The 17,995-nt window shown below is 42.9% G+C and overlaps 1 protein-coding gene across 1 annotated transcript in view; it reads right to left on the bottom strand.

Annotated features, from left to right (window-relative positions):
* The window catches only part of DAPP1 (dual adaptor of phosphotyrosine and 3-phosphoinositides 1), a 48,837-nt gene extending 33,221 nt beyond the window's left edge, over nucleotides 1-15,616 (bottom strand). The window contains exon 1 of the mRNA XM_036102681.2: nucleotides 15,358-15,616. Within this exon, the coding sequence (XP_035958574.1) occupies nucleotides 15,358-15,458 (101 nt within the window). The 5' untranslated portion in view covers nucleotides 15,459-15,616. The remainder of the gene's footprint in view (nucleotides 1-15,357) is intronic.
* Nucleotides 15,617-17,995: the final 2,379 nt, after the last annotated feature.

Genomic DNA, 17,995 nt, shown 5'->3' with positions numbered 1-17,995 from the left:
TAAAAGCATAAAATAGAAGTCTGAAAAAAATACACACCAAACTCAAATCCTGGAAGGAACCAAGATGAAGGGTGTTGTTAAGGGAGACTTTAGCTCCATCAGATTTTCCTAATTTGGTTTGATCTAATATAAAAAACACTAATAAAATAGATTCATCTATCAACTGGGAAACTAAAATTTGAAAAAAAAGAAAACAGTTAATTTCTTCTTTAATCCAACCTCCAGAGATAGCCCTGTTAATGATTTGTTTTATCCTTTCATTCATTCCACTAGTGTTTATTGAACATCGGAACTGACCTAGCACTTGAGGGGGGTGGGAGGGAGGAAGAAGGGGACGGAGAGAGAGAGAAACTTCTCCATTTAAAGCCTGGTGACATTTGGAGTGACAGTTGTTCAGGGGCGGGAATAACAGGAGTGCAGGCGTTGGAACAAGAGAATGGTTAAGTGTGTCTAGCATCAGAGTGCTGCTTGGTGGTGTGAGTAACTCGGGGTGAGCGCCCGCGGGCAGCCATGGTGAGATGAAGCTGCGAGGTTGGCCATGTAACAAAGGGCACTGGATATTGACAGGTCCTTGGCTGACGGCTACAGGGATTTTTATGGCTTAATATGCACATCTGACTGCTCATTACATAGAGTCCTGACTGCATGGAACTATGTTCCAACTAAGTTCCTATCATTGGAACTGTTTAAAACAATTTTTTTATTACTCCGATTATTAGGGGGAAGAGTCATGATTTTAGAGAGCTTGGAGCTTGTAAAATTTGGAATTCTCTTGAAGAAAATTGATATAAAATTACAAAAAATTAATTATTTAGAATGAGAAATCACAAAAAAAATTACACATTGTGACAAATATCACAAACATCACAAAACCCAGAAAAATAACTTATTTTCATTAACTGTCTCACATACTCTTATACTTTTTTCCTCTGTATTTTTGGTTCGATTATCTTTGATTATTTCTTCATATGACAAAAATTTTATAATATAGTTTTCTAGAGAGAGACTAGAACAATAATTCAGTCTTTCATCTAGACTATTTTTAAAAATTATTGACAGCATAGGCTTATTGGTGAAGTTTTTTAAATTGTTGGCAAATTCTGGGACCTCTATCAAATTTCTCTCAAATATGAGCTCTAAGATTCCAGGGTATTTTACATTTTCATGCACAGGAAGTAATCTTAAATACTCCTTGAATGGATGACATTTATTAACTATATGGCTAGGGTCTGTACCAGGGAGGGGCCCTGAAGCTGAGGCCTCATTGGCTTCACAGTAAACTTATTTCTGTTGACTATAAAAATCATATATGCTTCTAAGCTCTAAAAAATTAAACAATTAAAAATGTTTAGCTTAGGGGTGCCTGGGTAGCTCGGTCGGTTCAACGCCTGCCTCTTGTTTTCAGCTCAGGTCATGATCTCAGGTCATGATCTCAGGGTCATGACATCAAGCCCCACATTGGGCTACATGCTCAGCGGGGAGTCTGCTTAAGATTCTCTTTCTCTCCCTCTCCCTCTGCCTCCTCCTCCCACTCCCGCATACACATGCATTCTCTCTCTCTCTCTCTCAAATAAATAAATAGATCTTTACAAAAATGTTTAGCTTAGTAAATAAAATCCACGTATAATCACCTGCCCCCCCAATCAGATTAGTTTATAATTCTTTTTAAAAATTCTTTTGTGCAGTGGGTGAATAAAGCCTCAACCCTAATAAGACTCATATCCAATCTTTGCTACATATTGATAATGATGGGACCTCACTACTTTATAGGCAAGGCAAACTCTTTCTATACTGCCATGGTTCATGATGGCCAGCAAACTCTTGCCTACGTTGAATTGCTGTTTCTTGCTGTCTAGCTTTCCACAGATGGTCCCATAGCTACTTCTTGGTGTTCTATACATGATATTTAAACAAACAGTTAAAGCATTTAGATTGTATTTTTTCTCTTTCCATCAACTTCAACTTCTCTTTTTATGACAGGCTTTCAGTCCCTTTATCACCCAGAGACTTTATCTTCTCTGCATACCCTCCAAATTTTTAAAACCTCTCTTAAAGGTAAGAGCTGATGTGGAAAACTAAGCCTCAAAGGATGCCCCTTATTCTAGCTGCTAGGTATGCAGTAAAGCAACCCAAGATTGCATTAGTTTCTTGACAATTGCATCATGCTGGGAATTCACACTGCACCTACTGTTTGTTGATTAAAACTCCCAAGTCAGTCATTTTCCTCTGCTGTCCTGTCACGTCTTCCCCTGCATTAGGAGGCTGATGCTTTTATTTATTTATTTATTTATTTATTTATTTATTTATTTATAAAGATTTTATTTATTTGACAGAGAGAGAGAGAGAAGGGCAGGGGGAGAGGGAGAAATAGGCTCTCCGCAGAGCAGAGAGCCTGATGCAGGGCTCGATCGCAGGACCCTGAGATCATGACCTGAGCCGAAGGCAGACGCTTAACCGACTGAGCCACCCAGGCGCCCCAGGAGGCTGATGCTTTTAGAATTAAGTGCAGTAAGAAGCCTTTTTACAACAGGGAAATGCCAACTGAAAAGAAATGCAAATAAGCAGCTAACTTATATCACAAACGTCTATGTAGCATGGAGCATCAGTGAGAGTTCTGTTGAGGAGAGACCATGCCTTTGGCTCTGGTCATTTCCTTAGCTCGTCTGTTTGCTCCAACTTCCTACTTGTTAGCTATGTCACCATACACAAATAGCAACTTTAGTTTTCTCAGCAGTCAAGGTGACTAATAACAATGCTACGGTAAGAAAACCCTGTTGTTTTCATATATTGGAACACTGTCTTCTTTTACAAACTTTTTTTTTTTTAGATTTTATTTATTCATTTGAGAGAGACAGAGACAGAGAGAGCACAAGCAGGGGGAGGGGCAGAGGGTGAGGGAGAAGCAGACTCCCTGCTTAGCAGGGAACCTCCTCGAGGGCTTGATCCCAGGATCTCAGGATCATGACCCCAGCTGAAGGCAGACACTTAACTGACTGAGCCACCCAGGTGCCCTTTTACAAACTATTTTTATGATTCTTTAACTTTTGCAGAAGAGAACAAGATACAAGATTTGCTAAATATAAAACATATTATAAATAGCAAATCTTATATCTTATGCTAGATAAGATATGCTAGGCATTGTGCTAGGTATGGGAATAGTTTGGAATAAGGTTCATCTTCCTGAAACAAAAAATTAAAAAAAAAATTCTTTTGGTCTCAAAGTTTCTGAAGAAATGAAAAAGAGCAAGAAACTACTATTTATAACATACATTCAAGCAATGTTATATTCTTCTTTTTCCCTAGGGCCCACACATTGCTATAAATATGTCTCAAGGCTAATGGAGGTAACAGAGCAAAGACTCATCAAGCTTCAAAAGAATATTTGCACTGGGTTTATGAGATTACCAAAACCAGCAGTTGACCTTGAAGGAAACAGTGGTATTATCCCTTCCATTATATAGTAACAAATTAGGAAACACCCACACACTAAAGAATTTTCATCGTTGCCTCTCAGTTAGGTACAGGAAGCCAGCTCAACCACAGAGAAAGGCAGACCAGCTAGATCCAGCAGGCTGGTCCTCAAGTCAGCCCCTTCTCCCATTCCAGTGCAGTGCCCCTTTGTGCTAGAACCTTCTGGGAAATTGCTCCAGCATATTGGAGTCTTCAAGTTTTTATCCCATTGGGTTTTATTGTCTTAACTTAATCCACTGATATAAATTGATATTTCATTTTGCTCTATCCTTTAAAGGAGAGGCTTTCAAACTTTTTCAATCAGCTCACAGTATAAAATACATTTTTATCTCTCTCTCTCTACACAAACACACACACACATATATTATAGGCATACACACACACACACACACACACACACACCCCAGAGTATTATAGGAAACAACAACACTACTCTTCCACGGGATACTTACTATTTACTATTTTCTTTTCTCCACTTATTTTTGACAAACATTGATTGTGACTCTCTAAACTGACTTTATGGACACTAATGAGATGCACCTGATGTTTGAAAAACAATGCAACTCAGTGCCCGGCAATCTTGTTAGAAATGTACATTCTCAGGCTGCCTACACCTGTTGAACTGTAATTTGTATTTATTAAGAGTCCCATACGATTGCTAATGCAGTTTAGAGTTTCAGAAGCACAGAGGTCAAGGACTGTTGGACCTAAAAACTTTAATTTGTTTCAGTAACTTTGATGGTTTGAATTCACAGTGTGTCTCATCTAAAGAAGAGTACACAGAGGACAAAGAAAGTACTAAGTGGCTTTAAAGTACCAATGGGGAGGAAAAGAGAAGGATTTGCAGGCTAACATGGTCAGAAATTTCCCCAATAGCTGCAATGTTAGTAATATGGACAGTAAATGGTATAGGACGGGGAGCTTCCAGGGGGCTAGCATATCAGCGAAAGCATGGAGGAGGAAGATCATGAATTGGAGCTTCAAGAATAAATATAGGTTTCATTAAGTAGTGAGAGAAAAGGTCATTTCAATGGGAGAAACGGCATAAGCAAAGGCACTGTGGTTAACACATGCATGGCTTATATAGGGAACAGAATGCTTAGTTGAAACAGAGGCTTTAAACTGAGGAGTAACGCAAAATAACACTGGAAGAACAAGTGGACACAGGAAGTGATCTTGCACGTTAAAACATGAGCCACGCACCCATTTAGACTATATATTTCTTGGTGAAAAATTTCTTAGTAACCCACATCTACAGATTATGCATATATTTAATGACTTTTTCTTCCCCTTCCTGGCAAAGAGAAGTGACACAGAACCTACATTCGGTCCCATCAGGGTTATAAAGAAAACACAGATTTCAATCTAAAGCAAGAACAGAGACTCCTGATTGTGTGACAGTAGCTAAAAGTCCTTGGAGTTGAACAGCCAATAAAAACCCTCTTTAGAGAATTTTCTCTTTTTTCTTCATTTTCAAAATTGTTCTCACTTTTGAATGACACGGACACACTCTCTCTACCCTCTAGACCAAAGATAGCAAATGCTAACAGATGACGCCACTCCTCTTTTTAAAGGCCATGGATAATATCACTAATTGATCTGTTTTCTTTCTTGCCAAGGCTATATACTTGGCCTCAGAATCCTTCTGAACACAATGGTGACAGAACATAAGATGAAATGATAGGGCAGGCTTACTCCAAGCAATCTTAACTTGGGTTAATCTGTCCTTAGCACTTGACTCGTTCTGCAGGCTTGTTTGGCTGCTGATTTCCTTCACATTCATTTGGTCATATGGTTGGTGCTAAATGATTTTTTGTGAAAAATAAAGCTCTTGGCCCTCTATGCCATCAGAAATCATGGGTTTAGGATAAGGAAAAACCTTGTCAGCTCAAGAGCTATCAGTGCTGCAATTTATATTATACTAAAGTCATGACAATATCTAGGCTAAGACAGTGTTGTCCACATAAATACATGAAGTCTCCTATTCACAGATGTGAGCTTATTTTTGCATTGATCATAGCAATGGACCCTGTCCAAGCGGGGCGAACCAAACAGGTCTTGCAAAGTTTTTGAACATTCAAATGAGGCCTAAGAAAGGCGTTAAGTGTGTTGCTGAGGTTAGGCAGAAGATCAGCTCATCACAGTCCTTCCAATAAGGAGGTTTCTGTCATGGAACCCACTGGTCTGTGGCTTTTCATATTGCCATTCTGAATGCCCACATTTACATGTGGTAACAGCAGAGCTAAATGGTGAGGCCAGCTGCCCCAGGCATTAGGAAACATACCTGAGTGATGACAGAGGCAGGGTTCTGGCTAGCTGGTCAAACGAGGAACTGAGGGTGGGCCCCAAGGTTTGTTGGTTTTTTTGGGGGGGAGTCAAGGCTCAGCTAAAGGAAAACAGGGTGGAAAGGAACCGCAGAGAATTCTGTGGGAGTTGGAGATCAGGGCAAACCTGTTCTCGAAGGAGTCCGAGGAACGAGGCAAGCAATTCTGAGAGATGGAAGACACACAGAGACAGAGGCAGAGACTCAGATCTTCAGAGACATACATGGGCACAAAGAGTCAGAGACACAAAAAGGAAGAGCTGTGGACAGAGAGACAGAAGACAGAGCTGCAAAACTCAGAGCCAGTTAGAAAGGGACAGTGGCTCACCCAGATAGCAGAAGCACACAGGGCAGTGGCTTAGGGCACACGAAACAGAGGGACCCAGGGTATAGAGGAGACTGAAGCAGAGAAACCAAAGAGAGAAGGACACAGACACATAGAGACCTGCAGAGCCTGACTCGTAGGTGGGTTGACACACCAGAACATGCAGACAAGGACTTGCAGAGACCAGAGGGGCCATGCCATGGACTGGGATGGGGGGAAGAGGGGCAACTTGCATATCATTCCAGCACAGGTCCTTCAGTCCCGCCCCCAGGTCAGCCACCATGGGGCAGGAATGGTCTCAAGACTACAAGAGCATTATTGGTCCCCCAGGGGTTGGGGCTTAGTGACTGTTGGATTTGGACCAGGAGCCAAAGCTCAGAGACAGACTGGTGAAACTGTTTCATGGATAAGAACTTGCAGGGGCCTGGAATGGCTGGGCAGAGACCTACACCAGAGATTTTCTCAGGAGGGCTTATCCCCGAGTGGAATCAAGCTTGACTCTGCACTTGTTCTCATTACTCTTGTCATCTATACTGCATAAAATGCTGCTCCCAGGTCATTTTCCTTGGGCTGTAGTCACTGCTGGCCAGCTACCATTTCAGGCTGCTACAGGAGACAGAGAGGGCCACCTTCAGCAAGCTGCAGCTAGGGGAAAGAGCCCCAAACTTTGGAGGATGAAAAAAATACAGACAGATCCTTTTATTAGTTATCTCCTCTGGGTTGCGTGGTTCAGATGAGGCCTCTCACCAGTGTTGATTTATCCCACCAGTAAAAACTTTTGGGCATAAGGGGACAGAGTGAGTCTGAGGGTAATAAATGCAAATATGTCATCAGGGTTGGTGTGGTAGAGGGCTGAAGTCAAGAACCTTAAATTCTGGTCTTGCCTTTGACTCAACTTGGGGCAATTCAAACCTTCAGACAGCTGCTCTTTGCCAAGTGATGGGCTGGGGTAGAGCAGACAAAGATGAAGAAGCTACATTCCTGCCCTTAAGGAGCTCGCCATGAAAAGGAGTTTACTATGCTCAACTTAGAGCAAGTGGACAAACCTCTTCATGCTTTAGGGTTGACATTTGCAAAATGGTTCTATTATCTGGAGAATCAAACCCAAAACATAGACTCTACTGGTGGTGAGTCAAAACCCCACAAGCAAAACGATGAACCCTGGACAACTCTAGAAATGTATAGTGGTAAAGTAAACAAAGGATGAATTAAAAGACCCTTGCGACATTAAGGTCTCCAAAATTCCTTTGACCGTTATTTTGAAAAACCATACAAAAGCAGAACTCCTTCTTATTTGGATGTGAATCGCTAACTGTGCTTCGCAAAGTGGAATGACTGGTTTCCACCTCTGTGCCTTTCTTCCTACTCCCAGGTCATCACTCGAGTTCCTTATTCTCCAATCTGTAAAGTCCCTGACTAATTAGCTTTCTTGGCTCTGGTCCCGTTGCTACCTATCATGCTCAACTACCAGATTAATCTACAAGATTAATCTAAAAACAAAACATGATGACCATGTAATTCCACATTCCTATAAGCATTCAATAAGTCCATATCATCAAATGGAGTTTGACCAAGGTCCAAACTCTTAATCTATGTAAAGCCTTCTGGAATTTGGACCAACCTAAATATCTAAACTTTAATAGAGGGAAACAGGCTGACCTGGGGAAAACACAGACCCAGAACATGCTTTGACACAGACTAAAAAGTAGATGATGGAAAAATATCCTACCAGAAAACAAGAGAAAAATTATATACATGGTATGGCCACAATTCATTCTGAGTGTGTGTGTGTGTGTGTGTGTGTGTGTGTGTGTGTTTACAGAAAAATATTTTTAAAAGACTGGAGACGGGTGCCTGGGTGGCTCAGTTGGTTAAGCAACTACCTTTGGCTCAGGTCATGATCCTGGGGTCCCAGGATCGAGTCCCGCATTGGGCTCCCTGCTCAGCAGGGAGTCTGCTTCTCCCTCTGATCCTCCCCCCTCTCATGCTCTCTCTCTCTCAAATAAATAAATAAAATCTTTAAAAATAAATAAAAAATAAAAGACTGGAGACAAGTTGAACAATATGTCATTCTGGGTGGTTGTACATGGTTGACTTTTTGGGTGCTTTTATTTCCCAAATTTTCAATAATTAATACATATGATTATTATTTTTAACTGTTTACTGTGAATAACTTCAGAAAGCATAAATAATAGAAAAAGTAATATGCATATTTAAATAATACCCATATTTTAGGTAGAATAATTTTCAAACTTTTGCCATATATTCTTTATATATTTTTACAGGAACATTTTAAAAGTTAATTATAGATATCATGACACTTTAAGTAGTTTAGCATGTGTCTCAAAAAAGTGACATTCTCTTACTTAACCATATTTCTGTCAAAACAAATTAACTTATTGCTCTTATGTTTTTAAAGTTATAAATTTTTTAAAAAGATTTTATTTATTTATTTGAGAGCACGAGAGCGGGGTGGTAGGGGGGTGGAAGGCAGAGGAAAAGGGACAAGCAGACTCCTCACTGAGTGCAGAGCCTGACGTGGGGCTTGATCCCACGACCCTGAGATCATGACCTGAGCCGAAATCAAGAGTCTGATGCTTAACCAACTGAGCCACCCAGGCGCCCCTGAAGTTATCAATATTTTTAAACAAAAAGGTCTGAAAACAGATAATGGGGGCAGGCTCTAGTGGGCAGGTGGTCAGGGAGAACATATGACTACGGAGACTCGGGAGGTGAGGAAGCAACACAGTTAAGGAGTCCACCAGGTGGATTGTGCTGCTTTTAGACAGGTCCCTATCAGGGAGAAGGAGCCAGAAGCCTGTGGGCTCAGAATAGGAATTTATCCTCTGGGGAGTTGGAAGAAACAAGAAATTAATGCAGGCTTTTTTTTTAAAGGCTAAGGCTATGGCTAGGACACTAGAAACTAGAAAAGGAAAGGCAGGTGGATGTTTCTCAGACAATGAGGCTGTCGGTGGGATCTCTGAGAGGTAGAGCCCAGAACCAACCACTGGGTCCCTGGGATGAGAGGCTCTGAGTCATATGGGCTTCTTTGATTTTCTGAATGCTCCTGTGTTTTGCCACTTTTACCCCTTTACTCATGCCATTTTCTCTTTAGCAAATGTCATCTTTTCTGACGTCAACTGACAAATACCTATCAGTTCCAAAGCCATATCGTCCACAACCAGTGATCTCCTTCCTTGCTGCCCTATGCTGTGCGCTTTGTCTAGACATACTCATGGCCCTCAGCCCCTCCACCCTGCATTCTAACTACACGTGTGTGTGTGCATTCTCTGTCCTCTGCGCCATAAACTCTTTGAGGGGATAGCCATTTCTTCTTCATTTCAGTGTCCCCACACTGCCTTGTCATCATTCAATGGCTGGATCTGTGAATGGATGGAAGAGTGAATGAATGAAACAAAGTGACCCCATTCTACGTGGAGAACGTTTGTGGACAGATTTCCACATGTAAGTAGAAGGAAGTCACCATCACCCATAGAGGAACAGAAAACACAACAACCGAAGAGGAAATTCATTTGAGTCAAGGAGAGATTGAACTGTACACCAGTTACATACTCTCATACAGCCACAGGAGAATCACCTTCCATTTTTAGAATCCAAGATTATAGAGTTGTGCAAAGAAGAGGAACAAGCTTTATTGCTCTACTTGGTATCATAGCTCTGTAAACAGATTCCTTTAAAACGTTGACTTTAGGGGCACCTGGGTGGCTCAGTCGTTTGAGCCTCCAACTCTTGATTTCAGCTCAGTTCGTGATCTCACGGTTGTGAGATGGAGCCCCCATCAGGCTCCGTGCTGGGCGTGGAGCCTGCTTAGGATTCTCCCTCTCCCTCTCCCTCTGCCCCTCCCCACCCGCTCACTCTTTCTCTCTACAAACAAACAAACAAACAAAACAAAAGCAAAACTTTGACCTTACTACACTTTTCTTAGCCTATTCTGTTTGTCTAGCTCTGAAAAATGGAATCTACAAAAAATTCAATAAAGTTTTGATTAATTAGGGTATTGGCCTGGCTTTGTGTGCATGAGCATGCATATTATGCGAAGAACATGAAAGAATAATGTCTTTAAAATAACATTTCTTGGTTGTAGTAATCACAAAACTTTCTTTTTGTCTCTAAGTTCATACTAGTACTAACAAATAGTGCTAATATAATAAAAGACAAGTGTGATGAGAATTAGCACGTTGCATTAGTGGATAGGCATGTGGGCCCCAGAGAAAGAGAGCACAGCAGGGGGAGCGGCAGGCAGAGAGGGAGAGGGAGAAGCAGGCTCCCCGCTGATCAAGAAGCCTGATGTGGGACTCGATCCCAGGATCCTGGGATCATGACCTGAGCCGAAGGCAGACGCTTAACCGACTGAGCCACCCAGGCGCCCACTTTTCTCATTTATAAATGGAGATGATTCACTAATAGTATCTATCTCACAGTGATGTGTGAATTTAATAAATGATACATGCAAAGGGCTTAAAATAGTGCCTGGCACATAGTGACATCCAATAATTACTAGTTGCCATTATTAGAACATATAGCTTCTTCAGTCAGTGGGAAGAGCATCAGCTTTGGGGTAGGCTGGTAGGCGTGTCCCTCAGCTGCACCACTATGAGTGAGCTGCACGGTTCACCGAACTTATCTGAACTCACTCTCTGTCTCTATGAAATGGGTGTAATCATACCACATTGAAAGTACTGGGAAAGCTTCGTGACATAATGGGCGTAAATGGCATGGTGCTAGCACATAGTATGTGGTTAGTAAATAGTGAATTATCACAACAGATTCTCTGGGACTTCAGGCAACCTGATTTTTCTGCTAGTGAGTCTCCTTGTGTATGAAGTTGGAATGCCGGTACCTTCCGAAGACCGGAGCTGCTGAAGACTCTCATAATGAGGACTCATTTTGCTTATGATCATCTGTTCCCTGAGTCAGCAAACCACCACCTGAGGGCCAGCTCCTGCCAGGGTACAAGTCTTTGTATTTCCGTCCAGGGTACAAGTTTTTGTATAGACTAAGAAACAAGAATGGTTTTATATTTTTAAATGGCTAGGGAAACAAATAGAATATTTTGTGACTCATGAAAATAATACGAAATTCAAATTTCAGTGTCCACAAATAACATTTTGTCTGAACCCACTGTCATGGTCATTTACTTCTGTGTTATCTATGGCTGTTTTTGCATGTCAGTGGCAGATGTGAGTACTTGTGGCCGAAATCATAAAGCCTGCAAAGCCTGGAAAATTTATTATCTGGTATATTACAAAAAAAGCTTGCTGACCCCTGATCTATTCTAACCTTCTCTTATATGTACAGGATAGAGAAATTAGAGACTTTATTTATTTAGTTAGTTAGTTATTTAGTTATTACACTGTCTTGTAGGAACTTTTGTTATAATCAAAGAATGGCTGGAACTTTAAATTATCAACTCACTAGTTAGTTAGTTAGTTAGTTAGTTATTACACTGTCTTGTAGGAACCTTTGTTATAATCAAAGAATGGCTGGAACTTTAAATTATCAACTAACTAGCAGTTTTAGAACTAGTTTTTTATTTAGGTGACCTGTCTAGCATTCACTACTTGTTTCATTTCCCCATTGCTTCATTTTGAAAGCAACAAACAGCCTGACTGTTCCCAGCCCACCTCTTCCTTATCACTGACCGGTCTCCACAGGCTTTGCCCCTCCGTTCTTCCCCACAGTCCACCTCCACCCCCAGTCCCATCCCACCAAAGTTTAAGTGAAGCTGAGCAACAATCACAGATGGTTTTAGTTCTCCTTTGCTTTGGACACATTAATACATTTAGGATTAAAGAAAATAAATGTTTTTATTTTTTTTTAATTTTTAAAAAAGATTTTTATTTATTTACTTAAGAGAGAGAGAGAGAGAGAGTGCTCGTGCATCCCCCCCCCCCCCAGCGTGAGTATGGGGAGGGACAGAGGGGGAGAGAGAGGCAGACTCTCTGCTGAGCAGGGAGCCCAAGGTGGGGCTCGATCCCAGGACCCTGGGATCATGACCTCAGCCAAAGGCAGATGCTTAACCTACTGAGCCACCCAGGCACCCCAGAAAATAAGTGTTTTAAGATTGAGGCTTTATAAATGAGACTCAGAAATGCATCTGAGTTGCTTGATTTAGGTACTTTAGAAAAGGATAAACTGATGCTCTGAGTAAGCCATGTGTGTCCTAGAAAAGCAAGTGATGGATTAATTTGCTACAGCTCAGGTTTTAATTTTCAAAACCTTACATATTCCCGAGCCAGAATAAAAATAGGGACCAAAGAACAAGGATGTATGATATCTCTCTAACCACCACATTATCTGTTTATATCTACCCAAAATACAAACATCAGAATCTACCTAACAACTCAAGTAATATATTTAAAATAATTTTAAAATTAAGTCATTAAAACCAGCCACCTATTATTTATCAATTACATGAAATCATTTTGTTTTTATGGCGCTTTTTATTTTATTTTTTTTTTTTTTAAAGATTTTATTTATTTATTTGAGAGAGAGAATGAGAGAGAGAGCATGAGAGGGGGGAGGGGCACAGGGAGAAGCAGACTCCCCGCCGAGCAGGGAGCCCGATGCGGAACTCGATCCCAGGACCCTGGGATCACGACCTGAGCCAAAGGCAGTCGCTTAACCAACTGAGCCACCCAGGCGCCCTTTATGGTGCTTTTTAAAAACTGAATTAAGCTGAAGTTTTGGTACCAATAGTACCTAACCAGTGACAAATTTTCAAAGAAAAAGTTTCATTTATGTTCAGAATTCTGCCAGGGGCAACTGGCCATTTTCAAGTTCTCTCAGATATTATCACCTGCAAAAGGTATGTCAGCAATGTCCTGACGGGGCAACTAATACTTGCTCAAGTCCATTATTAAATTTCAGGAATTTTACAGGTAGGTTGTTAAACCTTTCGCAGCTTGAAATTGCCCATGGTAGAAGTATTTATACCAAGGGAATAAGCAGACTCTAGAAATCACCCCTCGTCCAAGTGGTTTATCAGCACCCCATTGAGTATCCTTAAAAAAACTATGCTGAACTGAAGGTTCTTATCGGGGGGATGAAAATGTTCTAAAATTGATTTACGGTGATGTCTGAACCACTCTTTAAAGTCACTAGAAATTGTGGATTTGTACACTTGAAATGAGTGAGTTTTATCTATAAAGTACACCTCAATAAAATTGTTAAGTAAACTGCCTCCAAACCAACAAACAAAATGTCAACATTTATTAATGGCTTTAAGATTCAGGGACATACCGAATAAATGAAAAACAAAGCCACATTTTTCTCAGCACTTCTGATGGATTTATATTCTATGCAGTGACTCCCAACCTTGGTCTCTCCCCAGAATCACTTGGGGAGTGTAACAAGAAAACACTCACTCCCAAGATACTAATGTCATTTGTCTGGCATGTGGCCTGGACAGGAATTTTTTAAAACTCTGTGTGACACCAGTGTACAGCTAAGGTTGAGAACCTGCATCGTAGAGCAATTTTTCCAGATCACTGTAGCTTGTCTGTTGTTATGGAAACCATCCCCAAATGTTTAGTAAATTTCCCAGCCTTCTGAAATACAGAAGTCTGGACATAAATGCACCTGTTTTGGGTGTTTCTGGGTTGTACTGGACGTCCATTCTTTGACCACGGAGGGAAAGCACAATTCTGTTTTCCTTGTGGGTTTTACCCATAGTTGCTTCCTGTTACAGGCATATGGTGGAGAGAAGAGACATCATCTAGCTCATCCTTGTCATCCAAGGAGGTGACAACGTCACTCAAGCATAGAATGTGGGCTCAGGATGGTTTAATTAAAGAACCAGAATTGAATACCTCCTTTGTTTCTCTTCTCCTTTGGAGCTTCCTACTGATCATGGGCTGGGAATATTGATAATGAAGCATGTAAAGAATTATACTTTAATAATTTAATAAGGCTATAAGTGAGAGCCCAAGGGTCTAGCCTGGACTCCGTGACACCCATTTGGATGCTCAGGGGCATTTTACCCTCTCTCTTTGGAGATTCAACCTAGAAGAACGGTGGTATCCTAGAACTCTGAATTCCCAGTAAGGGGAGTTGACTTTATAGAAAATTCTAGCTGTCATTTCTGGTTTACCTTGTGAAAGTGGAGTTCAATTCTGACACCTCCATTTTAAAATCTGAGGACAGGACTTTATTGAGAACTTTTACAGTAATACGACACCGAAAGCTACAATCTCTGCCGTCTTAATGCAGAGATTTCATCCCTGTTTTAGTTTTTCTCTGGCAAAGAACATAGGCTTTTGCAGGTTGAAATCCCAGCTTTGCCATTTGTTGATGTGTGACACAGGCAAGTTTTTCAACCCCTTTGGTGCCATTTTCTTCCTTTGTAAGGTGGAGATGACAGTTTCTATGTCAGTGGGTTGCTGTGGAGATGGTCCTGTTTATGAAGAGGCGCTGGTCTTGTAGCTTGTGAAGCACAGGTGTCAAAGCCAGCCTCGTTTGGATATTTCTGGTGCTTCAGGGTAAAGGTCCAGTTTCTCTAGGAAACCCCCTACACCTATCTTGTGTAATACTTGCTTCTTTTGTTAAATACCCCGATGGGTTGTCTCATCTGGTCCCTTCTTAAAGACAGGACTACGATGACTCCACCTACCTCACCTTAAAACCTGCTTGAGGCAGAAATGTAATCCTCCTCCTGACTCGTTAGTATTTAAAAGGCTCCAAGTGCTGCCTACCGAACAAACGAGAGAGCTCGCAAACACGGTGTCAGGAGAGAGAAACCCAGATGGGACAGTGCAGACACTTCCTCATTCTTTCGTTTTGAAAAAGTCCCTCTCCCGTGCAGCAGGCTAGGCTTTCTGCTTATCTTACTGGCAAGACAGCCCTCTTACTGTCAATAGCTTAGAGCCCCAGCCGTTTGAACAGCGCTTGTATTCATCAACCAGATCCATATCCAGGAAACCAAGCAACATCAACTCACACATCTCGATTCTGTCCCTAGTCTCGAAGAATGCCCAACATTTGATTTTCATCCCCTTTTCTCCACTTAACATGTTTTCACACCTGGGAAAACACTGTATGCTTTTAAAATGCCATTGGCCCCAAGCAGGAGGATGCCTTCACAGATGAGTGAAGTGGAAGGCAGCGAAGCCCGAGATGGCAGGGTGCTAAAGAAAATCAACCAAGCGAGCATTTGGGTGGCGGTTGGGAGTCAACGCTCACCAGAGCAGTACTGTGAAAAGAAGACCTGCTTTCTTACCCCAAGTCCTGGAGCAGCTCAGCTTCTCCGTCTGATGTGCTCCACAGATCTGAAGGATCCTGGGCGCTCATCTTCCCTTCTAGGGATTCTGCTCTGCCCATTCGCGCGCCTCACGTCCGCTGAGCCCCTGCCAGGTGCTACGACGGGAAGAGGCAGTGAGAGAGAGAGAGAGAGAGAGAAAGAGAGAGAGAGAGAGATGGGTCCTACCGCTCCTCACTCTCTCCTCCTCTGAGAGAGAAGCCTGCTGTGGCTGTGAGTCTCCAACCAGCAAGGAAGTGAAACTTGGTTACTCCTCCCACTGCCCCTCACCACCCTGGCCCCGAGGCACGGGCAGGAGCGCCCTGTCAGCCAGGAAGTAGGCAAACTTAGGTAGCTACCTCTGAGGACAGCCACACTGCCTCACGCAACACGCAGTTTCTGTCAAAGGAGATAAAGATGAAGTCACACCAGCCGGGACTGGACTACCCATTCAAACTCTTCCCGCGAGGCCATCCAGAGTTCCTTCTAGGGGCTAATTCGCCTTGGAGCAGAGGCTATGAGCACCCCCACCTTCTGTCTCCCACACAAACTCAAGGGGCTCCGAGGAAGCTTCTGTGTCAGGATCATCTTTACGGTGGGTGGAGAAATCGGTCAAACCCCTAGCCTCGAGACTGAAGTCTGGTTTTTCGCACCCTCTCAGTATTTCTGCCTCGATTACCCAAGCTTTCCACCACGCCCGGGGCGTTCAGATCGGCACGATTCAGAGACAGTTACTGTCTTCTCTGAGGGGGTAGGATTGGGTGAGAAGGCAGGAAAAGTCGGAGGGGCCAGCCTTGGTGCCCAGAGTCTCTGAGCTCGGCGTCCTTCCCTGTGGACTCACTGTGGGCTTTGCTTCGGGGCCCCGCTCAGGCGAGAAGCCCACCTGCCTGCGAGTGCTCACGGGAATCTGTGGTCCCTCCGGGTGATGGGGAGTCCGGCAAAGTGTAGCAATAAAGGGACAAAGGACCTGTGCGGCTTCCTGCCTTTTCTCTGTGTACCTGCAGGAGAGAATGTGCTTCTGGATTCTTTCCCTTCTTTCTTTCTCTGTCTCTGTCTCTCTCTGTCTCTGTCTCTCTGTCTCTCTGTCTCTCTCCCTCACACACACACACACACACACACACACACACACACCTCCTGACTCACCTGCAGGAGAAAATGTGCTTCTGGATTCTTTCCCTTCTCTTTCTCTCTCTCTCTCTCTCTCTCTCTCTCTCTCTCTCACACACACACACACACACACACACACACACACACACACACACACTTCCTGACTCACCTGCAGGAGAGAATGTGCTTCTGGATTCTTTCCCTTCTTTCTTTCTCTGTCTCTCTCTCTGTCTCTCTGTCTCTCTCTCTCTCTCTCTCACACACACACACACACACACACCCTGACTCACCTGCAGGAGAGAATGTGCTTCTGGATTCTTTCCCTTCTCTCTCTCTCTTTCTCTCTCACACACGCACACACACACACACACACCCTGACTCACTCAGGGGTCACCGGGGTGTGCTCTGGAACTGAACACCAGCAGCACTGGCGTGACCAGGGGCTTGTTACAATGCACAATTTCTGTCCCAGCCCGTCTGACGGGCACCCGCATTTAAACAAGACCGCCAAGGTGACTCCCGAGCCCGTTAAGGTCTGAGGAGACCGCCTTACAGCATACGGAGGCTGAGGAGCTGTTGCTAAAGGAGAGCACCTGTCGCGGGCACCGGTTTACCTTTCCTTAAGGTTCTTCCCTAGCATCTCTGTTGGTCAGGGGCTTGTGAGACGCTGCATTACTCTGATTGCCTGCGAGAAATCCCTGCTGTCTACAGACAGCCTGGGGGAGACTGAGTTCTGATAACAAGCCGGTAACTGATTGTACAGGAACATTTAAAACTCCTTCTGCTACAGCTTGCAGGAGAGGAGCACAGGGTCCACTTGCAAACAGATGCCAGCCCCGGCCTGGGAGGGGGGCTGAGTGTACCCGCGGCAGAGATTAGGAGCAGCTGGGCAGAGATTTCCTGTTCTCCTTCTAGAGCGTTTTGTTCAGTGTTTCAGTATCTATTTTGTTGCCATTTTAGCAAATTCTGGTTTTTCTTTTACTTAACCTCTCCTCCCCCTTTTTTTCGGGAAAGATGCAAAACTTACTAAGATCACCCTCTTCCCATTTTCAGTCTTCCGGCCCTTCTCCTTTTCTCATTTTGCTCTCCCGTCTGTGAGGTCTCCCTCCCACATTTTGCTCTCCCTCTCCTCTGAGGTCATTCTTTCTGTCATTTACTCCATTTCCACTAGGCTCCCTCCCTTCCCTACTGCCCCCCTTGCTCCACTAACGACACATTCAGTATTGGAGTGGTACCAGTCGCTGCAGGATTAAAAGACAGTTTCAACAAAATGCTGGGTATTCATAAAAATATTTGGTAATATATTTTACATTAGATTGTTTGGATATTATATATATACACGCACACACACACACACACACACATATATATACATATACATATATATTATTAAAGAAACTGCAACTTTTGCTTCCAAACAAATTTGGTACTGGTTCCTAGCACTGAATTCTTTCCATATGGGTTTTGAACGTAGAAATGGATACAAACAATCAAGCTGTTTTAACAATTCTGG

This window comes from Halichoerus grypus, chromosome 3 (genome assembly GCF_964656455.1).
Source record: "Halichoerus grypus chromosome 3, mHalGry1.hap1.1, whole genome shotgun sequence".
NCBI lineage: Eukaryota > Metazoa > Chordata > Mammalia > Carnivora > Phocidae > Halichoerus > Halichoerus grypus.
The sequence above is the reverse complement of the archived record's forward strand: the minus strand, read 5'-3'. Positions and strand labels throughout refer to the sequence as shown.